Source organism: Macrotis lagotis, chromosome 1 (assembly GCF_037893015.1).
Source record: "Macrotis lagotis isolate mMagLag1 chromosome 1, bilby.v1.9.chrom.fasta, whole genome shotgun sequence".
Taxonomy (NCBI): Eukaryota; Metazoa; Chordata; class Mammalia; order Peramelemorphia; family Peramelidae; genus Macrotis; species Macrotis lagotis.
In genome coordinates this window covers 392,202,707-392,226,629 of record NC_133658.1, presented here as the reverse complement: position 1 = coordinate 392,226,629, position 23,923 = coordinate 392,202,707, and the positions used below count along the sequence as shown (strand labels likewise).

Below are 23,923 nucleotides of genomic sequence, written 5' to 3'. Positions count from 1 at the left end.
CGTGAAATTTTTGGCTTATGATACAATATTTTTTACTGTGAGGAGTCCTGGCCTGTGGACATTTGAGTTAGCAACATCACAGGAGAATTAGGACTTTTAAGACATACACAGTAGCATTTTTGTAGTCTGCTGATCATTGAGTTTACTATGTAAAATAGGCAAGTTTGTTTATGTTGGAAATATTATACTATAAAAATTAGTAAAATTTGTATTAAATGAAATTATTTATAAATTTTCCCCTTATCTGCAATAGTATAACATCCAAAATGTCAGGCCATAGTTATATACTTCATTGGAGAATCACTGCTTTAGATGAACTGCTCTGACAGGTTTGAAATATGCTTAGATTTACCCAAGTTTGATTTGTTTGCAATTTTTCTATTTAGGAATATCATTCATGTCCTTCCTTAAGCCGTTTAACTGTGTATGGTAAAAAGAAAAGGAAGGACATGCTCAAGAAGCAGACAATTTGACTCCTCACCCTCAACTTCTACCACCTTGATAACATAGATCTTCTGTTCTGATCAGATATAACTGATGAGTCAGAGGATAGTTCTTTTCATTGATCTTTTTTTCTCATTTAAATTTATTTTTATTAAAGATATTGAGTTTTACATTTTTCCCCTGATCTTGCTTCCCTCCCCCCTCCCCCCACAGAAAGCACTCTGTCAGTCTTTACTTTGTTTCCATGTTGTACCTTGTTCCAAATTGGGTGTGATGAGAGAGAAATCATATCCTTAAAGAGAAGAGAAGTCTAAGAGGTAACAGGATCAGACAGTAAGCTATCTGGTTGTTTTTGTTTTTTTTCCTAAATTAAAGGGAATAGTCCTTGCACTTTGTTCAAACTCCACAGCTCCTTATCTGGATACAGATGGTCATTGATCTTTTTTTTCTCCATCTAGTGTACTATTGGATAAACGTTTTAGAGCAGAATGCAAGAATTATGGAGTCATTATTCCATATCCACCATCCAACCGCTATGAAACACTACTGAAACAGAGACATGTCCAGGTAAGTTGGGAGACAACCAATAACCAAAGAATCCCTAAAACTCCTTTAGAGATGAGTGAATGGGCCAAAACAACTACTTGATCTGTTAAAGGTGGGCCAAGAAACCATATCAGGCCCCATATCTCCCAACATTAGAACTTTGAAGGGTAAAAACCATCATAATATTTCATGTTTGATAATATATATGAATACTAGCCTGAGTGATTATTCTTCCTCCTCCTTCTAGTTAACTCCCTTGGGTAGCTACTGGTTGCACCAGAGGGAACTGGTGACTAGGTAGTTAGAAAATTGATTAGGGATTCAATAAGACCAAAATTCAAATCCAGCCTCAGACATTTATTAGCTATGTGACCCAGGGCAAGTGACTTTAAACCTCTGCCTCAGTTTTCTCAACTTTGAAGAGGAAGTGGGGGTTCCTCATCTGTACAATGAAAAAATCAAGTGAGAACACAGAGAGTCAGACCCAACTGAAACAACTCAACAACAACCTCTCAGGGTTTTCTGCAGATTAAATAAGATAGTATTTATGAAAACACTTAATATTGTAAAAGTATTAGCACAAAGTAGATTTTATATAAAGTTATTTTTTTCCCTACCTTCCACACCTATCCCTAAGCTGCTGTCCACTGTGGCCCTTTCTGTGTATGCCCCCACCAAGCATACATTCTGTCCTTACCTTTATCTCTTAGAATCTTTAGTGTCCTTCAAGGCTCAGCTGAAGTGTCACCTTCTATGTGAAGTCTTTCCTGACCCCCCCCCCCCACCAGATACTAGGCTCTTCCTCCCCCAAATCAACTGCTATCTATTTAGTAGCTACTTCTCTTATAAGATAAAACCCATATAGGTAAGTATCATCTCTACTGGCTAAACATAAGCTCCTGGATAAGAATTGTGCCATTTTTTGTTTTTGTATCACCAGCTCATTGCACAATAACTGTCACAGTAATTAATTAATACTTGTTGATTAGTCAGTTATCAACATTTTATTCATCATACATAAATTTTAATTCCTCTCTTCTTACTTATGTCTACTATATATAAGTGGGAGATTTCATCCTTGATTAGACCTTTAACTTTAGAAGGATGGGGAAATCTATGAGCTATGAGATCTATGAGATACCTAAATAATCCAAAGATCAACATTGATATTCCCCATTCTCATATTTGATTCTTAGTGTCCAGGAAATAGTCTAGAAGTTAAGCATGAAAACTTCCCCAGTGAAGAATTTGAGTATAATCAGGACAGTCAGAATCCAGATAGACTATGGAGACTTCCTATCCTACTTCTGGGGACCCCACTGTGTGACAAGCTGTCAGTTGAACAATCCTGCAGCTCTTAGTTCTCTGTTCTGATTAAATGGTCTGTGCACAGGCCTGCCTTGCCCATTGATTTTTCAGAGAGAGGAGAGAAGTAATGTCACAACAAAGGCTGAGTACCAAAGATCCCAAAGAGCAAAAGGAAGTGGTAGCTGCTGTAATCAGGGGTTGTAGGGCTCAGATGAGATCCTGCGTGCGAAACACTTTGCCAACTTTAAACTATTACATAAAGATCATGATAATGATGTTGTTAACACCTCTAGTCTGGTGATGACTTCATTCCCTGACCCTTCTATTGGACAGACCCCTGTTGAACTCAAGTAAGGTTTATGGAGCAACACAAGGATGTGCTGGGAAATGTTTAATAGCCAGACTGGGGAAAAAATGTATGCACGTATGCACATGCACACACACACACACATACTTAAGTTTAATTTGCATTATTAATACTTTCTTAAGTCTAGACAATCATAGGAACAATAAAGAAAACCCAGACTTTATAGCATTTGATGATTTCTGAAGTTTAAATGCTCACACTGCAAACTGAACAATCAGAGGCAATTTCAGCCCACCCTTTCTATAACTGACTATCTATAACATGATATAGTAATACAAACAGTGCCGGATTGGAAATGAGATGACCTGGGTTTGAGTATTGGCTCTATTGGTATGTAACTTTGAGCAAGTCATTTTGCTTTTCCTAACTTTGGTTTTCTCATGTACAAAGTGAGGGATTTAAACTTGATCTCTTTCAGCTCTACATCTTTGAGTCCCTGAACACTGATCCCTCAGAGAAATTAGCAGGATTTGAAAAGAAGTATTTGTAACCATGAACATTTTGTCATTTCAACACTCCTTGCACATATGCCAATCATACTAGATTGTTTGCATACTAGACCCTGCTAGATAGAAAGGTAGAAATAGAACTGCCCTCAAGGAACTTACATTCTTCTGGAGGAGATAATCTATATGGCTCTGTTTATAAAGAGTATATACAAAAATAAATGATTATGTACCTGATAACGGTGGGGTGGAAGGGATGTACTCAATCCTGAGGGGATAAGAAAAAGTCTCAGGTAGGAGTTGGACTTTGAAATAAATTTAAGGGATGGGAGACAGTACATACTAAGCTTTGGGATCCTCTAGAGACAAGTAAGATATGGAGACAAGAGATGGAGTTTCAGGTTTAAGGAACAACAACAAAAAAACAATTTGGTTGTACCAAATATTGCATGAAGGACAGTACTGTGTAATAAGGCTGGAAAGGTAGGTTGGAGTCTTCTGTGAATTCATTAATATTAGGAATTTCTGATTTGGCTATTCACTCACCTTAGTTTACAGATCACCACCTCTCTTTGACTTAGTATATAAGTATATATATATATCCTAAAGAAGTATCTTGAGGTACAATGGGGTTAAGAGACTTACCTGGGGTCATGCAACACATAAGTATTAGAAGTGAGGAGAGCAGCTAAATGGCACAGTGATTAGAGCACTGGCTTTGGAATCTGGAGAGTTGTAGTTCAAATCCACCCTCAGACCCTTACTAGCTGTGTTACCTTGGACAAGTTACTTAACCCTGATTACCTCGCATTCAGGGCCATCTCCAGTTTTCCTGATTCATATCTGGCCACTGTACCCAGATGGTTCTAGAGAAGAAAGTGAGGTTGATGACTTAGCACAGCACCCCCTCACTCAAATTCATGTGCTTGTCATGACATGACCTCCACGATGTTATGGTTTTCTTCTAGAATGAAGGACAAACAGCATCAATATCAGAGGTGAATTTTGATCCCAAGTCTCCCCAACTTTGTACTATTGCTTGGAAACTTGACATCTGGAAAGAGTTTAATAAATGTCTGTGAAATGTGTTGAATTGAACGTGACTTCATTTTCCCAAAAGTTAATACATCAAATTCAGTTATGGAAACAGCCATAATGATCCACAAGATGGCTCTAAGAGAATGCAGTGCAACTCATTCACTACAAGATGTCCCCTATGGGATTAGAGGGATAGAAAATTTAAGGAACAGTAAAAATTATGATGATAGTAATGACATGCAGTCAAATGTTATCGACACATATAAGACTTTTCCAATGAAGTGTTTATTATTATGTAGGACACATGTGATAATATCCATGTCTAACCACTGAAGAAATTTCCTCTCTACTATATTTTGCATTCCTGAAATAAACTCCTCATTCATACCACTGGCATCAACTCTGTGATATGACAGCATTAACTATGTAGTAGAAGTAGGTTATGCTTAAGGTACCTGCTGCTTTTCAGTGACTCTGAGATGGTTTGTTGGAATATGGGGTTGGGAAGGGAAGGTAAGGAGGTACAGGAGAAACAGAGAGGCTAAATTTAGAATACGAGTGACAAAAGGCACCTGTGTCAGTGCCCAGAATCCCTGCCCCAAGCCTTCTGTTAGCATTTTTTCAAATGCCCTCATAAATGTTAAATAACTTTTTTCCTTTCTCCACAGCTGCTCGGTAGGTCAATTGACCTAAATAGGCTCATTACCCAGCGCATTTCTGCAGCAATGTATAAATCCTTAGACCAAGCCATCAGCCGCTTTGAGAGTGAGGACCTCACCTCTATAGTGGTAAGGGAATGGGAAATGGGAATTCGGCGGGTCTGGACCCTGAATTGGCCCTTGAGTTTAGGGTCATGGAGCTAGAAGATCAAGGAAAAAAGTGTTGATTGTAGCTTATAAAGTAACTTTCCCAAGAACAGAAAAAGGACTTATTTTTTCCTATCCTCAATAGAGCAAGATTGAGATAAACATAGTAGGGTAGATGCAGCATTGTCAGAAGAGCCAGAGAAGACCCAGGTTCAAATCCTGCCTCCAACAATGACTAGCAGAATGATGTTGGACAAATCATAAAGTTATCTATTTCTCAGTTTCCTCATTTTAAAAGAGAGAGGGTCATTTTCATTGGCCTCTCAAGTCCCTTCCTGATCAGAATCTATGATCCTATGATCTCTCATTGGAAACAAAAACAGAGCAGTCATTTTGCCAACTCTTTGATATTCTCCAGGAGCCTCCTAGAATTCTACTCCTGAATTACAGGCATAGCTGTTTATTTCCTAAGATGCTACTAACAAAATTATGAACAGGTATCACTGGAATGATGGAGATTGAAACACAAATATGACTACCCTATCCTGGAACTATCTCTCAAAGTTTCCCTGACAATGACATAGAAGGGGAAAAAACCAGGGGTAGAAGATAGGAACCCTGATATCTACTCTCTACTCTAACACAAATATTGAAGGACATTGTATAGGTCCTCTCTTCTTTGAGTGTCAGTTTAATACCTCTCCAAAATGAAAGAATTGCACCAAATAAATCTCAAATCAATCCTTAGATACTTCCTAGCTATATGATCCTGGGCAAGTCACATAACCTCTATTTGCCTGGCAAAAGCTGTTCCACTGGAGAAGAAATGGCAAATCATTCCAGGATCTTTGCCAAAAGAATCTCTGAGTTACAAAGAGTCAAATATGACTAAATGATTGAACAAAACATTATATTTTATGTTCTAAGGTTTCTTAATTCAACATTCTAATTCCAGTTCTGATGGAGAATCATAGATCTGGAACTGAGAAAGAACTTAGAGATTTTTTGTTCCAAAATCACTAGAAGAGAAAAATGAAGCTTAGGGAGACCTCACCCAAAGTCACATCGGTAGTAAATGACAACAATGGAATCTGAACTCAGATCATCCAAAGTGAGCAGTTTCTACTTTGATGCCTCAATATTATATCTACAGTCCTTTCCAGCTCTAAATTTCTCTGTATGTCTTTTGAATGTCCCAGAACTTAAAATACTTAGGTGGCAAACATAATTGCATTTTTTTCAATAGAACCTGAGAGTAAAATGGAAACTTTTCTCTTTGTGATGAATTTTTTCCAACTTTTCACAATAAAAACAATCACTTGGCACATTCTTGTGACTCTAAACCACCTCAGAAAAGTATAATGTTAGAACAGGAGTTCATTTTGACCAACTCAGAGACCTGAATGATCTCTCTTCTTTCCTCACAATGGAAAATATGCTCTTTGCTGGTAAATTTAAAAAGTGCAGGTTTTGATCATGCAAAGAAAGATAGACCCTAGAGAGCATCATTTTCTGAGATCTCAGTACAGCTAGCCCAAGGTAATGACCCAGCAAACAGTTGGGTCAGGTTGGCCTTAGTTCAGATTGATTAGGGGAGAGAAGCGTTTGGTTCTGCATAAGCAGCCACAATCCAACAAAAAGGTAGATTGTCTCATTGCTTTCTGCTATAGAAACCTGCAACCTAATGAGGGAATAATAGAATGTTATAGGCAGTGATGAGTCTTCTCCCCTTAAGCCTTAAAGACTATTTCATGTACTTTTCATGCTTCATTAATATTATGGTTACATGGATATATTTCATATCTTCCTACTAGACTATAAACTTCACAGGAGCACAAAGTCTTCCTCAGGACCAGGAAAAATGATTTGAATCCAGGGTGGCCTTTATAAGTTTATGAGTCAATATTTTTTCAAGAGAGACCTTAGAGACCATCAGGTTTAACCTCTTAGAATCCTGATGCTGGAAGGACCCTCAGAAGCCATGTAGTCCAAGGGGTACCTGGTCAGTAATTCCCTCTATAGAAGTCAATGAGAGGGGCAGCTAGGTGGTGTAGTAGATAAAGCACCAGCCTTGGAGTCAGGAGTACCTGGGTTCAAATCCAGTCTCAGACACTCAATAATTACCTAGCTGTGTGGCCTTGGGCAAGCCACTTAACCCCATTTGCCTTGCAAAAACCTAAAAAAAAAGTCAGTGAGTACTCATCTATACTTTTCTTCAAAAACTCTTAGGAGAGGAAGCTCATGAATTCCCAGGGAAGCACTTTTTACTTTAGGAAGCTTTAATTTTTAGGAAATTTTCCCTTATATTGAACTTATATCTGCCTCTTTTCAAATTCTATCCAGTATTCTCATCTTAACTTCTGGGACCATACACAAAGTAACCTTTCAGACAGCTAGATGACATAATGCTGGTCCCAGAGTTCAGATATGAACTCAGACTCTTACTAGTTATATGATTCTGAGCAAGTCACTTGACTTCTGTTTCCCTCAGTTTCCTCATCTGTCAAAATGATCTTATAATAGGGGTGGCTAGGTGGCATAATGGATAAAGCACTGGACCTGGAGTCAGGAGTACCTGGGTTCAAATCTGGTCTCAGACACTTAATAATTACCTAGCTGTGTGGCCTTGGGCAAGCCACTTAACCCCATTTGCCTTGCAAAAACCTAAAAAAAAATGGTCTTATACTGGTACCTACTTCCTAGGGTTGTTGTGAGGATCAAATAAGATCTTCATTGGTAGGAGTTTCTATGGTGAGGTTTCCCTCCACTCATAAAATCACAAATCTGGACCAATTCCTTGTACTACTTAACTCAGAACACCTTCCTGAGTTCAAATTGGGCTTCAGACACTTATTAGCTATGTGACCCTGGGCAAGTCACATAACACTCAGTTGTAAAAATAAGCCAGAGAAAGAAACAACAAACTACTTTAATATCTTTGCCAAGAAAACCCCAAATGGGTTCACAGAGAGAATTAAAATGACTGAACAACACAATCTACCTCATAGTTATTCATAGAACTAAAGGAGATGGTATATATCAAGGAAGGAAATAAGCATTTATTTAATGCTTTTTGTTAAATGCTTTACAAATAGTGTATCATTTGGTCCTCATAATAACCCTGTGAGATAGATGCTGTTATTTATCCCTATTTTACAGTAGAGGAAAATGAGGCAATCAGATTAAGTGATTTGTTCAGAGTTTCATAGGTAGTAGGGGTCCAAGTCTAAATTTGAGCTCAGGGCTTCTTGATTCCAGACCCAGCACTCTATCTATGATGTTTGTCTTTTGTTTTTGAAGACCATGACATGAGAGAGGTGATGCCATGACAAGCAGGTGACTTGGATTTAAGTGAGGGAGGGCTCTACAAAGTCACTAGTATTGCTTACTCCTCTGGAGTCATCTAAGTCCAGTGGCCAGATATGAATCAGGATGACTGGAAATGGATGAGAGGCAATCAGAATTAAGTGACTTGCCCAAGGTCCCATAGCTAGTAAGTATTAAGTGTCTGATTGACATTAGGGCTGTTGCTCTACCCACCGCACCACCTAGATACCCCTTCTATACTACTGTATCACCTGACTACATCACAAAATTATACATAGAATTAAAAAGATAATATAAGTCAAAACAATCAAGCATTTATTTAAGTACTTACTATATACTAGACACTGTGATAAAGTATGAAGGTACAAAGAGAGACAAAAATAGTACCTACCTTCAAGGAATTTACTCTTTTGGAAGGAAATAACTTATAAATAATTCAAAACTAGATACATAAAGAGCAAAAAGACAGTAACCTTAGAGAAGAAGGCTCTTGTATTTGGGAGAACTAGGAAAGACTTCCTGAAGAAGGAAATATTTGAGCTGAGTTTTGAAGAAAGGCAAGAATTCTAAGAGGAGGTGATGATGGGAAGAGAGAAAGACCAAGAAGGGGAAAGATAGAGGGAGAGACAAAAAAAGAGACAGTGAGAAGGGAGAGGGGCAGAGAAGTAGAGAGAAGGAAAGAGAGGGGGAGAGAGAGAAAGATAGATAAAAAAGAAAGGGAGGAGAGTAAAAGATGGAAAGACAGAAAGAGACACAGAGAGAGGGGCAGCTAGGTGGCTCAGTGGATAGAGCACTGGCCCTGAAGTCAGGAGTATGAGTTCAAATCTGGTCTCAGACACTTAATAATTACCTTGCTGTGTGATCCAAGGGCAAGTCACCTAACCCCCTTGCCTTGTAAAAATAAATTTTTAAAAAAGAGAGGACATAGAGAGAGAGAATGAGGGAATGCACAAAGAAGAGGGTGAGGTTCTATCTGTAAACACCAGCCAGGAGGATAATATGACTGGATTGCAGATTACAGGGAGGGGGCTAAAGTATAAGGAAACTGGAAGGTCCAGGTTGTGAAAAGCTTGAAATGCCAAACAAAGGGCTGGAGGTAGAAGGGAACCACTAGATTTTATTGAGAGAGGGGTGTGTCATGTTCAGACCTACAATACCAGTAGCTCTGTGTATGTTTTTAAGTTTCTATTATATCAATTTCACTTCTATCTAATCAAGGCCCTTAATCTCTTATATCCCATTATATTGCCTTAACATGTTTTTGCTTTTCAAATAATTTTCATATATACCATTATTTCAATTCCCCTTCACAAAATCCTAGGTGTCAGTCAAGGCTCAGATGACCACCTCTGTCTTCTTTCTCTGGGGCAGGAGCTTGAATGGCTTTTGGAGATCAACCGCCTAACACATCGGCTACTTTGTAAGCACATGACCCTGGACAGCTTTGATGCCATGTTCCGGGAAGCTAATCATAATGTTTCTGCCCCTTATGGCCGCATCACTCTCCATGTGTTCTGGGAGCTGAACTTTGACTTCCTCCCTAACTACTGCTACAATGGATCCACTAACCGGTAAGAGAGTTTTTGTGAAGGTTGAAGGGAAGCTGTGGGGTTTAGCTTCTAGGGTAGTTGAGCATGCATAGTTTATGTGCTTACAATAAATATTAAGCACCTACTGTATGTAGAGTACCATGTAGACACTTTAGGAGATCCAGAGTCAGATAAGTCATGGTCCTTATCCTTAAGCAGCTTAAAGTCTAATAGGGCACAATGACAACATGGACAATATTACATGATTGATTCATTAACAGAAGTGCAAAGCAAAGTACTAAGGGGCAGTGGTCATTATCTACTAGGGAGTTCAGGAAACACAATGCCAGAGGAGATGGTATTGGATTGAATTTCAAAGGAAGAAAAAGAAGGGGGGGGAGCAGGAATAAGTATTTTTAAGGCATCTATACTCTTTACAAATAGTGTTGCATTTGATCCCCCATAACAATCCTTCAAGATAGGTGCTGTTATTATCAACAAACATAGGTGAAGACATACATAGGGTCACTCAGCTAGTAAGTATCTGAGGTCAGTGTTGAACTCAGGACTTCTTGACTCAAGGTCCAGCCCTCTATCTACTGTACTACCTAGAACAGCATTCCTGGCATAAGGAACAGCATGAGAAAAGAAGGGAGAGGCATAAAGACATATTGCGTATTAGGAGCATAGCATCACCCAGTTTGGCTGGTATATAGAATGCAATGAAGGAAGTAATATGAGAAAAAACTAGAAAGTTCCAGACTGTGAAGGGCCTTGAATGAAAGCAGAATATACATGAATGAATGAATGAATGAATGAATGAATGAATGAATGAATGAGTACTATAAAGAAAAGAGCAAGCAGAAGTTCACATTCTAAATGGGGGAGATAATACAGAAAGGGACCATGCAGATATCCAGCTGTATTATACTTGTGTTCATGAATATATTTACACAAGAACATAACCCAATTAGCCTTTACGTAACTGCAATCAGTCAACAAAAATTCCTCAGTGCATGGCACTGTGATATATAAAGCATTGTATATGGCCTGACATTCTAGGAGATGCCAGAATTCATGTTTTCAGAGTGATTTTCCTCATTATGATGCTATGAGGTTTGTGACTGTAACTAGTATTATTATTATTATCTCTATATAATGGGCATAATAAAGCTAAGTATTTGAGAACGTAATGGACTTGACCAAGTTATATCATGCAAATGAGTAGTGGGCTTACATTCTAGTTGTGTGTGCTATACATAAAGGAGTACAAGAAATGACCCTTTACCCTCCTTAACATTCTGGGTGGGAGAATAAATCATGTTCACAAATAACTGTGATACTCAGTGAACTTGTATGTACAGAAATGAATTCATAGAATTCAGTATATAGAAAATATTCATAGATATGTTCAAATTTCATGCATAAGATGCACCTAGGTCTACTTTTTTATATATACACACACCAACACAACAGAATACATGTTTCAGAAAGGATTTTTAATTCCCTCCCTATATCCTAGAAAAACATTGAGATAGCTGGTAGATGGAGAGACAACTTAGTGTATTAGAATGGACTCAAAGTCAGGTATCTTGAACTAGAATTCATTCTCTGCCACTTATTAGCTATTTGACTATACAAGTCACCTCCCCAATCTGGGTCTTCATTTCCTCATAAAAGGGGAGAAGAAAGGCAGCATTGTATAATAGCTAGAAAGCCAGCCTTGAAGCCAGGAGGACCTGGGTTCAGCTACAGACTGGACGTTTACTATCTGTGTGACCCTGGGTAGAGGTCTCCATTCTCTAGATTAGAGGTGTCAAAACTCAATTGCAGCCTGAAATACTCCTTAATGGAACCTGAATCAAATGAAAATTAAATTGGTAAACATCTAAGAAAATAAGCAAAAATACAATAAAACATAGTTAATGTGGGGCACAATGGATAGTGTCAGATGTGGAGTGAAGAAGACTGAATTCAAATCTAGCCAGAGACACTTATTAACTGTAAGAACCTGTGCAAGTCACTTAACCCTTTTTATCTGAGTTTCCTCATCTGTAAAATGAGCTGGAGAAGGAAATAGCAAACCACTCTGGTATTTTTGCCAACAAAACCCCACAAGATATCATAAATAGTCAGATGTATAATAAATAAAATCTTAATATGTGATTTTCTATGTCAGTGTGAGGGTGCAGGGATCCATATGCATCATTAATGGCCCCATTTCTATATGAGTTTGACACCACTGCTTCAGATAACTTAGACTTTAAGTTGGAGAGAAAGTGCCAACTTGAACGATAGCATACCCTTCTTTACCAGGAAGTTCTCGACACATAGGAAATCATAGGTTCAGCCATTAACCAATTTACTCACCTCTACATACATAGGTCATATGTGTTTGCTTATGAATGGACACCTGTATATGCATATACACACATACACATATAGGCAGAATATAAGGAAATGGTGATAAAATGCTAAAGATCCAGCCCTCTCTCTCCTACTAAATTGCTGATTTTTGATAGGCCAAGTAACCACTTTTTTCAAGCTGTTGTTTTCTCATCTGTGGAAAGATAAAACTTCCTTAATGACAGAATGTCTAAAAAGTGGAAAACTTTGAAAGTCAGGTGCTTGATAATTATGACTAATAGCTTTTTTTAGCATGATTTTTTTTTGCTGTTTTAACAGAATACTCTTCCTTTTGGATGCAAACATGGGCTTCTTGAACCCCAATCCTCCTCTCAACTTACTTGACCTAGATAGAGCTCTCTAAGAGCTTTAAAAACTCATCTCAGTTTTCTGTGGTCACCTTATCCATTTAATCTTCAAAAAAAGAAAAGTAGAAAAGTGACTTATAACATCTGTCTGAGGGCTTCACCCCGTACAAGGTGGTTAATAAATGCTTATTGATTGAATATGATGGAATATGATCATCACAGCCTTTGAGGATTCCCCTGGACTAATAATGGTTTTGAAGCCTGTCCTCTCTATTCAGTTCATAAAGGGCTTTGTTACAGCATATACCCTTGCATTGGGATTTCAGAACACATCTAACTCTTGGTCTTTTTCTTCTCCTCTGTCAGCTTTGTCCGAACAGCCATTCCCTTCACCCAGGAACCACAGAGGGACAAACCTGCCAATGTTCAGCCATATTACCTCTATGGGTCCAAGGTCAGTGATTTATCAGTGCATTCCTTATAAAATTATCAGTAGGAAACCCCACATCAGTGCAAAGGGTTTCCCAAACTGGTAGCTGAGTAAGACAGAAGGATTAGGGATAGGACTTCAGAGAGAAACAAGGATACTAGAGAATTTTTTAATATCAGTTTTATTTAGTTTGTAAATCTAGATTGTTCATGGAAACATAAAATTATGGTATATGGTATTTCATTTTATCCCTGTCACATACTGATATCAGGGAGGGCTTGGGGATGGGAAGAGAATGGCAATAACTCTCTGAATTCAATTGCCCCCACTGTGCTTCCTCAGTACTAATTACAAAATGCTCATGATATTGTGACTCTGCTAGGTGATGGCATGGGAATGAGGTGGAAGGAAGGGATGGATAGTGGGAGCATTGGGGATTTGAATGATAACTATCTTTGCTCACTGGCTTTACTCTTAAGGGCCAGCAAGTCTCACACTACTGAAACCAGAGCTCGAAGATGAATATCTTTTTCCCTTCCTTCAATTTATAGTCACATGCATGAATTCAACCTAAGACCATCTTGCTCTTTTTAGATCATCAGCCACAACTTCTCACTGATACTCACTTAGATACAGCTAAGGAGGCTTTCCAGGGGGCTTTGTAATGGGAGAAACAAAAGAGGAACATTTCAATTATTAAGGAGTAGCAAATTGTAGTAAAATCCACCAAAATACAAGAATAATTTTCTTTTCAGTTGAACAAAAAAAATAAACTCAAGTTCTTTTTCAAGTATCAGGCTTGGGACTCAGGGTCCATAGAAACAACCACTGTAGAAAGAAATTGTTTGGTCTTGGGCAATGCTTACCCATTATCTCATTCTTAAAAACTTAAGTCCTTTCTTCTCGGCACCCTTATGAAATAGTGAGTATGCATATTTCTCTGGTTTTGTTCTTGGCTCAATCTAAAATTTCATTGGCAATTTCATTTCATTTCTCATGAACTTCTTCTACCATTGTGGATCAATAACTATTGTACAACTTTTAGTTTGGGGGCAAAAAAGTATGTCCTGGAACATTGAGAGTTTAAGGTGACTTACTCAGTGTCCCATAGCCAGAATGAACTAAAGGTAGGACTTGAATTCAGTCTTCCTGACTCCCAGGCCAGCTTTCTGTCCAGGATACCACACCTTCTCTCTAGTTCAAATTATCCTCATTTTACATTATCCTCACTTTACAAATGAAATAAGTATCCCTGAGATTCATTGACTTGTCTATGGTCATATAATAAACTCGCACTCATATCTTTTAAATCTAAGGTCAGTTCTCTCTCCATTATATACACTACCTAGATTCATATAATCTCCTTAAGATTTCACTTCCTCCAGTGTAAAGTGAGAAGTGGGGGTGATTGAAGTAGGTAATCAATAAATTTACCCCTGCCTCGAAGGAACTATGTCTCTACCTCTGCCCTCTCCATTCCAAAATGTAGGGTGAAAAATGTGTGTTTTGTACTTGAGATAAACTGAGACTAGACCACTGGGTGCTGGAGGCCATGGGGGTTTTTTGGAACGCTGGCAGTGGGCTGTGTGATTTTTGTCAACATATTTGCCCAAAGTCTAAACTGTGCCTTCCCTGGCCCAGGAAGAAAAAAAAAAACAATCTAACTAATATTATTTAAACATATGTCATGAAATTGGTTATGCTCTGTTGGCACATCTCTTTTTGAACCACTCATCTATCATTTAGGGTCCACAATGAGGTAATAGAACACCTTGATCATGAGTCCCCCTTTGGGAGAAGCAAGCAGTTGGAGAGCTGGGTGAGCTGTTAGGTGTGGCACTAGAACTCTTGATCAGTAGGGTTGTCATAGGGAACTCCTGTAGGTCTTCCTCTTTCTGCCCAAGGCCCAGAGTGCCCTCGGCCCACCTCACTAAGTCATCCACTTCCTCCTGTTGGCTCGAGTGGTATGTCCACCGTGGTTCATGACACCTCAAACACCAGAACTGAAGACAGAAGAAAACCAAGATGGCCATGAAGCAAGTAAGGAGAAGGGCTGTGACCACCCAGAGAGATACGCCAGGGTCTATCTGGGAACCTTGAGGAGTTTTGGAGCTTTGATCCAGGGTGTGAAACAAAGTGCAGTGGTTGCTGGAAGGATAGGAATTCTTGCAGGTGATGCACAAAAAGTAGAGAGTAGATGGAGCAAGCTGGCGAAGGACCAGGGAACTGAGTGTTTGGGGCACCCTTTCTTCATGGTGAAAGGGGTGGCGCAGGTAGCCTGAGAAGATGCTGTTCCAGTTGGGTCTATACATGATATGGTAATTGTTCTCCAGACAGGGCTCCAGCGTAGACCAGGAAATAGTTGCTTGGGTATAAGAAACATTTTTAACTTCAATGTTCATCACGTTTCTGTAATCCAAAGCACAAGAAAAGATCAATTTTCCTTATTCTGGTAAATGTATCTCCATCTCAAAGAAAGCAACCTGAAGAAGAATAGCAAGCATGGCCTAGCTTGACCAGGATGTGCTTTTCATGAAGACTATGGACAATTCAAATGTTTAATCTCAATTTATACAGTGCTTGCTGTCTAAGGAGATAAAAGGAAAGTGACTATAATACAGTCTAAATTCAATGAGCATTTGTGAAGACCTTACAACACACTCTGCTAAGAAGTAAGATACCATGAAATCCTAAAAATAATCACTGCCCCCCATGGAGCATTCTACTGAGGAGAGAAGATGGGGGACAGGTGGAACAATGTCTTAACAGATAAATATAGGGATAGGAACTGGACTTGTACTTCATTGCCATGGAAAAATCTCGAATAAGGAAATGCTCTCTATCAGTTAAGGTCTGCTCCTCTGCAATTTCTAGTTATCTAAAGTGCTAAAAATTTCAATGACTCATCCTAAGACAAATAACCAGAATATGTCCAAGGCAAGATTTGAACTCAAATATTTTTGACTTCAAGAACAACTCTTTAGCCATTATATGTGATCTCTATCTATCTTACAAATATACATGATAATTTACCCATTAAATTAGAGAGAGAGAGGAGAAAGAGAAAGAGAAGACACTAACAACTAAAGGATCAGGAAAGGTTTTTCAAATAGAAAATATAACTTGACCTAAGACTGGAAGAAAGCCAGAGATTCCAGGAGCATGTATGAAGAGGGCCTGAAGAAGGGAGAGTCTAAGTCCAAAGAAGTGGGAGGCATCTCCAGTAACATCTGTATCCTACCTCCCCACTGGTGCTTCATCTCAGCCCAGCCTGGTAGTGAACCTGGGTTCTTGAAAGGTATGACAGTGCCAGGCAAGTCCTATCAAGAGTTGACTTGTAGGAAAGCTAGGTGGCACAGTGGATAGATGGAGTCAGCAGTACCTGAGTTCAAATCCAGCCTCAGACATTTAATAATTACCTAGCTGTGTGGCCTTGGGCAATCCACTTAACCCCATTGCCTTGCAAAAAAAAAGAGTTGACTTTGTGCCCAGAGATGTACCACAGGCCTATCATTTTAAGATGAGCTTTGCTAAACCAATCAGACAACATTTATTAAGTGCCAAACACTGGGGTTTGGAGAGACATATCTGGTTGAGCACCAGATGATGAATTTCTGTTTGGCCACAGTTTGGCCACCACTATTAAGTTGGAGAATGTTTCCTGAAGTAGCAATGTTTAAATGTTTCACCCCCATGAAAGAAGAGGTCTTTAAAATTTTTAAAGTAAAATAAGCTAAGACCTGCGTGAGATTCAAGATTGGGAGGGAAGCTATTATCCCTCTTTCAGGGTTGGTGATAGAAATCAAGGATTATTGATTTAAAATGTAGGTGTTTTTTAAAGTAAAGAGTGGATAGAAAGTGCACTGGAGTTATTGGGAATAGTATGAGCAAAGGCAGGCAAATTCAGGACACATAGAAGAGAAAATGAGTAATCCATTTTGGCTGCAGCACACGTTATATGGAGGAAAATAATATAAGTTTGTAAATATAATATGGGGCCAGATCATGGAAGATACTAAAAAACCAAGCTCAAGAGGATGAGTTTTGCTTAGTATATGATGAGAGACATGAAGAAAATTTGTGCAAGGAAATGAAATGATCAGTTCTGTGCCAAAAGAAAGATTAGTCTGGCAGGGTACATGAGATGTCTTTGGGGAGTGAGAAAGAACAGATGTGGCAATATTGCTTAGGAGGCTGTTGAAATAGTAAAAGAGTGAGAATAAGAGCCTGTGCTTATCTAGTATCTGTGGGAATAGAGAGCAGGGGCTGGGATGTGAGACACTGCAGAGATAGCATGGCTGAGACTTAATAACACATATGTGAAAGCATAGGGAGGGAAAAATCAGAGTGAAAGGAAAAGTCATAGAGATGGAAGGATTGAAACGACCTCAGTTAGCTTAATTTAGAATGATTTTCTGGTCTGAACTCTTAAGAGCAGATCAATCCAGGACTCTGAGGGGCCCTGCCTAAAGAAAATGCAGTCAATATTATTAGCATGGGAGAGATTTCGGGCCTTTGATACAAATGGGGTCTGGGTAATTCTGAGCATTGACACTCCTCAAGGATGGATCAACAGTGAATAGACCTAAACTCCATTTACCATCTGTGCTTTTTGCTTTTCTCCATCTCCCTCTCCATTTCATATTTTTTTGTCTCCCTATCCCATCCTCTTCTCCTTTCCCTTCCATCTCCCTCTCTGCATCCTTCTTTTTATCATTTGCTCTGCCTTTGCTATGGGATCCAGTGGTCCCCATGGATATTGGGCAACCTCCTTTAACTCTCCAGGTTAAATAGGAGAGTGCTTCCCCTTGGCCAAGATCCTTGAGCAATGATAGTTCTCCCCTTTTCCCTTCTCATGAATACCTTTGAATGGTCTTAAAAAGGAACATTTTTAAAAAGGATGAGGAGAGAGGAAGAGGCAGACAAATAACTTAGTCACTAGAGCTCCCAGATACCTATTCAAATTCAATTTATATAGATTCTTTCCACTGTGATAGCTCCCCTTTGTCAGGTCGTTAAGTTTTAAAATGCATCATGCTGATAACATGAGATACCCCTTCACAGTGGGGTACTAGAGATGTCTTCCACTTCCTTGGACCTAGACTGTCCCCAGGCCCTCTTCATCCATGCTCCTGGAATCTCTGGCTTCCTTCCATGAACAGCTTCAGTCTGACAACATGGCAGACCCAGAAAAAAACAGCTTTGCAAACACTCAGCCAGCCCTTCACAGTAGGGGTACATCCAAAGTCAAAACTACTGTACTCTGCCTGGGTACCCTGGCAAAAGACAGAGGAACATTGCTTTGGAACCTGGCTACAAGGAAAGTTCATCAAGTTAAGTAAAACTCGAAAGAGGCTCCCTAAAAAGGGCACAAATGTAAGAAATTAACCCAGCCACATCTGAAGGGAAGTCATGTTTGCTTCTCTTCAGTTTACTTGTAGACTTAAAGCTAGAAGGAACCTTGATGCCTTCTCCTATCCCCTCATTTTACAAATGAGGAAATTGAGACCTAGAAGGTTTAATGACTTTCCTCCCATGCTACCAATACTTCCTGAACTCCCCCTTAAGCCCTTACTATAACAATAGAAAGTAACCACACTCATTATTTGCATACCTGCAAAATTATCACTATAATCCAGTAAAAATTCGACAATCCAATGTGAACTTGAGTTCACCAAGGTGCTGTTATTTTCGAATCACCATCTCCTCACTATCTTGCCTATATCTCTTAAGGAAACTGAACTGTAGGAAAACTATAGCTCTTACTTTTCATCTGAGCTCAAACACTCAGGCTTAGAAATATCACTTCCATTTGTCTGAGCATCTCTTCCCTGAATAATGGGTTCTAAAGGGATTCATCAAGTGTTTTCAGAACCCATCTTCGAAAGGCTATTAGAGGACTGTATCTTGGGGATCTTGTTCCTTTTCTCTCATCTCTCATTTGCTCTCACACAGCCACATATTCTCTCCATCCCAATTTGACTAGGAATGAAAGACCCAATTCATTCACATGGAATATCCAGTGGAAGGGACTTTAGAGATGATCTAATTTTATTCTGTCATTTTATAAATTGAGGAAACTGAGTCTCACAGTCATAATGTGATTTGAAATGAGCACATAGCTTAGTAGTGGCAGACTTGAGATGTGATCCCAGCTGCTGATTGCCAGTCACTCCCTCAGAGCTATGCTGTTCATTACTTTAGATATATAAGTGTACCCCATAGAGGGATAGGATAGGAGATTTTTGTGACAGTTACCTCATCATCTTGAGTAAAAAAAAAACAAAATTCTGGTCCAGGGTTCACTTGCCAGACTGAGTTCCCTAAGAAAGCCTCTTCAAGTTCCCTGATAAATAAATAATATGTTTAATGTGTATAAATATATATTTCATGCATATATATATATATATATATACATTTATTCCCTGTCTCTCTGCCTCCTTTAATTAAGCCTCATCCTCCTATCCTCTCCTTCTCCTAATCCTCATGCCACTGCATTCCTGTATAAGTCCTTTTTGTCTTCCTCTCTTGCCTTTGTTCTTAAAAGCCATGACTTTGTTGATTTATCCCCTGTTCTCTCCTCTGTTCCTAGTAATAGCAGGGGTTTCTCCAGACCGAGCATGAGAAAGAAAGGCTGTGTATCTTACCTTCCAAGTTCTCTTCCCTGGAGAACTATTCAGCCAGAGCCCAGCTCTCGGTGATAGAGCCGACAGAAATCAGAATTAATGACGCTTTTCCTTCTCTTCCCTCACAGTTAGGGTTCTCCCTGATGTCTCTTTTGCTGCAGACTGAGAAAGCCCATTACCACCCTGCCCCACCCCCAAGCTTTGTATTATACATTTCTTCAGCGTCAGCATCCCTCACCATGGCAACCAATGGAACCTGTATGCCCATAGTTTTCAGGGAGCCAGTCAGTGGTCTGCCTCCTGAAAGCCTGCAGCCTTGGGAGGGGGGCATTTCTCCTTTCCATTTGAACAAAGAGTTAAAAAAAGAAAAACTTGAGTCAAATCAAATTTCATGCTTACCTTGATTTTATCTCTTCCTTAATGCTCCTATTTCTCCATATTTTTCTTTGCTCACTTCAACCATGATTGAAGATATAAGAGATCTCATTTTAATTTTTTGTGGCAAAATTACCTTCCCTTCTTACTCTCCCCCCCTTATCTGAATGCACCCATCACCTTCTCTCCTCCCCCACCTGCCTCTTCACTTCCTTAATAACTTTTCTAGCCCTTACTTTTCATTCTGTTATTATGCATTAGTTATGCAATCTTGGGCTTGGCTTAACCATTTAACCATTCAGAGTCTCAGTTTCCTCACTTGTAAAATGGGAGGGTTATTCTATTTTGATCTACTACATCTTTGAGTTCAGTGATTCCAGAATTTTTTTTAATGATTCAATGTTCCCTTTCTCCACAGCAGCATTTTCTGTTATGAGATCCCAGCTCCTTTTATCCAACATATGTCCAAAATGAGCCACCAAAAGTCCTATTTGGGGACTACAGGAACAAGATTTACTCCAATAAAATGGGTGTATAACTTTATTGTGCAGAGAGACACAAACTCATAGTGTGGTTTTTTAAAAAGCACTAAAATCAAAGTCTGAAGATCCAGCTATGGTAGACCCTTAGTTCCAACATGGTTAGTGACCATAGGCAAGTCCCTTACACCATCTGAGTCTCAATTTTCCAGTCTCCAAGGTGGGAGTGGTGCTCCTTGCATAAACTACCCCTTAGGACTATTATGTGGAAAGTCCTTGTAAATCATAGGGAGTTATACACATGTGAACTGTTATTAAATGAGTCAACTTTTCTGGTTCTGTTTTCTGTTGCCCAGACTAGTCAATGCCAGAAAGCAAGGACTAGATAGTTAGCTCCCAATGTTCCCCAACAGTTTTGTTCATTTGTTTATTTAATCCTTGTCTCTTAAGATTTCCACATCTGAGAAATGATCACTCTCTAAAAGGTCATAGCCAGAATGATTCTATGAAGTCGACTAATCCAACCACCTCAGGTTATACATGAAGAAATGAAGTCTTGGAGAGTCTTCAGTTCCCAGTGATATTATTGAAATGGTTGTCAGAAATAACGAGAAAGTTTTGTGACATTAGTCAGAGGGAATCAAAGATCTTTGCCTTGGCAAACAGGTTTCTCTGAATAATATTCTCTTGATGTAATAAACAACATTTCATGACTATTACAGGTTATCCCATAATTTACAAGTGGGATTTAACTTAATTAAGAGGGAAATCCAAGATTTATAGGAATCATGAGCCGCATAAAATCTCTTTCCAAACATTAATAATAATCTCCTAAAATCCAGTCTCCCACAGAGTATAACATTGCTCTTCCACAGAAGGAAGACCACATGTGGCTTCTACTCTTTTTGTATTAATAGGATTATTTAGGAGCACAGAAAGAAAGGGTGTGGGAAAGGAAGTCAGTGATAATAGTAAAGCCAAAAAGTGGTCAGATGGAGCTCGTCATCCTATTCTGCAAAGATAGAAATTCCTTTACGTGTTCTTCACCAGCATTTTTTTCACCTGAATTTTAACTATCCAATTCTGGAGAATGACAGACTATCATAAGAAGAAACTTTAAGAAATTAACTAGTAACTCTTTATGTTACTGTTGAGGAAATCAGGACCTAGAGGTAAAAATGATTTGCCCAAGGACTGAGTGTGAAATTAGAACCCAAGTCTCCATACTTCTAGGGGAATACTTTTTCTACATTGCCAGGTCGATTTTGATGTCTTTCAAAACCAAGAGCAGCCAGTATGCCTGGAGGAGTAGGGAGTTGACTGGAGGCATCTACTTCATCCTCCTGCTGAGTTCCTCAGTCAATAATGAATCCTGAGCATGGTCTTTTCACTACATTCAACCCCACCTGGATAGGACAAGGAAGGAGCTATGGAATGGCACAATCAGTCTCACAATCAATATCCAGTCACAGTTAGGTCAGGGAATAAAAGAATTAAAGAGGGTTTGTTGTTGTTCCCTCATGTCCAACTCTTTATGTCCTGATTTGGGGTTTTATTTTTTGTTTTGTTTTATTTTTGAGGGGGGGTTTTGCAAGGCAATAGGGTTACATGACCAAGGTCACATAACTAAGTAATTATTAAGTGTCTGAGGTCAGATTTGAACTCAGATCCTCCTGACACCAGGGCCAGTACTCTATTCACTGTGCCACCTAGCTGCCCCAGATTTGGGGCTTTCTTGGCAAAGATATTAGGGTGGTTTGCAATTTCCTTCTTCAGCTCATTTTACAGATAGGAAACTGAAGCAAACAGGGTGAAGTGTGACTTGTCCAGGGTCACATACTAGTAAGTGTCTGAGGCTAGATTTGATGATAGTCTTCTGACCCCAGGCCTAGCACTGTTGCACTATGGTGTCACTTAGCTTTCCAGCTAAAGAGGTAGAGGGGTTAAGTAGCATGGAGTTTACTCACTAGCCAGGTAAAGGATATGTCCCATAGTCTCACTGGGCAGGACAGGTTTCTCCAATGCACGTAAGACTATACTTTCTTGAATACACAAGAGGACAGAGGTTCATGGTATAGCAAGGAGAAGAGAGCTAGAGAGTAATAATTAGCAAAGTAGAGCATTCAAGTGCCAATGGAGCTTAATCTAGGACATAGTAGGCCAGCTTGGAGTCAGGAAGATACGGGTTCAAGTCCTGCTTCTCCTTGTTGTGTGATGTTAGTGAAGTCTCTTAATCTTCCAATGGCCACACAACTGTTGTAAATTAGTGATAAGTATTTGTGACACCATTAAAATCATTGGTTCCAACTCCTCACTTCCAAAATAAAAGTACCACAGAGAGCTTCCAATTAACCAGACATTTTTCAAACAACTGACATAGCACTTAAAAATTTCAAAAGCACTTTATATATATTAATTCATTTAGAACCCTGTGAAGTAAGATTTATATGTTCTTCATTTTATTCTCATTTTATAGAAGAGAAAACAGAGGCTCAGAGCAGTGAAGTATTGTCCAGGGTCATATAGTTAATAAGCATCATAGGTAGGATTTGAGCCCAGTCTTCATAATGCCCAAGTTTAGGGCTCTCTCTATTGTACTACACTGCCTCTTAAGCACCGAAGTGTGCATAGTAGACATAGCTCTATACTAATATTTCTTCTTAAGAGCATTTGTGATCAAATTATTTGTCAGAAGCAGGATTTGACACTGATCTTCATATTAGCTCTTTTTCCATTTACTATATACAGTCTCTCAATCATACCACTCTCCAAAAAAAAACAGAATAGCTACCATCAGCTAGCTTACTTCACCTGGACCATCTAGTGCATGGAGGTCTAATTTTTTAGCCATATCACCCAACAATAATTTGTTAAGAGCCACATATAGGATTTAATTTTTTTTAAGGTTTTTGCAAGGCAATTGGGGTTAAGTGGCTTACCCAAGGCCACACGGCTAGGTAATTATTAAGTGTCTGAGACCAAATTTGAACCCAGGTACTCCTGACTCCAGAGCCGGTGCTTTATCCACTGCGCCACCTAGCCGCCCCGGATTTAATATTTATTTATGACTACAATGTAACCTGTATACCAATGAGTATAATAATAAGATGTAATAATGTAATAAAGTATGACTTTGAGGGTCACATACAACCAGAGGGCTGCGGGTTGGACACAGCTGATCTGGTGGTTAGAGAATTGAGTTGTAGAATGGATTCAAGTAATAATACTATGTAACGGGGTGGCTAGGTGGTGCAGTAGATAGAGCACTGGCCTTGGAGTCAGGAGTACCTGGGTTCAAATCCGACCTCAGACACTTAATAATTACCTAGCTGTGTGGCCTTAGGCAAGCCACTTAACCCCATTGCCTTGAAAAATCTAAAAAAAAAAAAATACTATGTAACTGGCTGCTTCTCTTCTCTGTCTCAATTTTGCCCTTTCTAAAATGAGGGAGATGTTTACGACCATCTTTAACAGCCTTTCTTTATCTG

The 23,923-nt window shown here is 39.1% G+C and overlaps 2 protein-coding genes across 3 annotated transcripts in view; one reads left to right on the top strand and one right to left on the bottom strand.

Annotated features, from left to right (window-relative positions):
* CYFIP2 (cytoplasmic FMR1 interacting protein 2) overlaps window positions 1–23,923 on the top strand; it is a 133,259-nt gene that overhangs the window by 66,707 nt on the left and 42,629 nt on the right. For both annotated transcript variants that reach the window (XM_074212525.1, XM_074212526.1), the window contains exons 20-23: window positions 903–1,011; window positions 4,818–4,937; window positions 9,654–9,853; window positions 12,892–12,979. In XM_074212525.1, the coding sequence (XP_074068626.1) occupies window positions 903–1,011; window positions 4,818–4,937; window positions 9,654–9,853; window positions 12,892–12,979 (517 nt within the window). The remainder of the gene's footprint in view (window positions 1–902; window positions 1,012–4,817; window positions 4,938–9,653; window positions 9,854–12,891; window positions 12,980–23,923) is intronic.
* On the bottom strand, window positions 13,756–15,360 carry FNDC9 (fibronectin type III domain containing 9). Its single transcript, XM_074212527.1, has one exon. It carries the CDS (start codon window positions 15,355–15,357, stop codon window positions 14,698–14,700), a length of 660 nt encoding a protein of 219 aa, XP_074068628.1. The 5' UTR covers window positions 15,358–15,360; the 3' UTR covers window positions 13,756–14,697.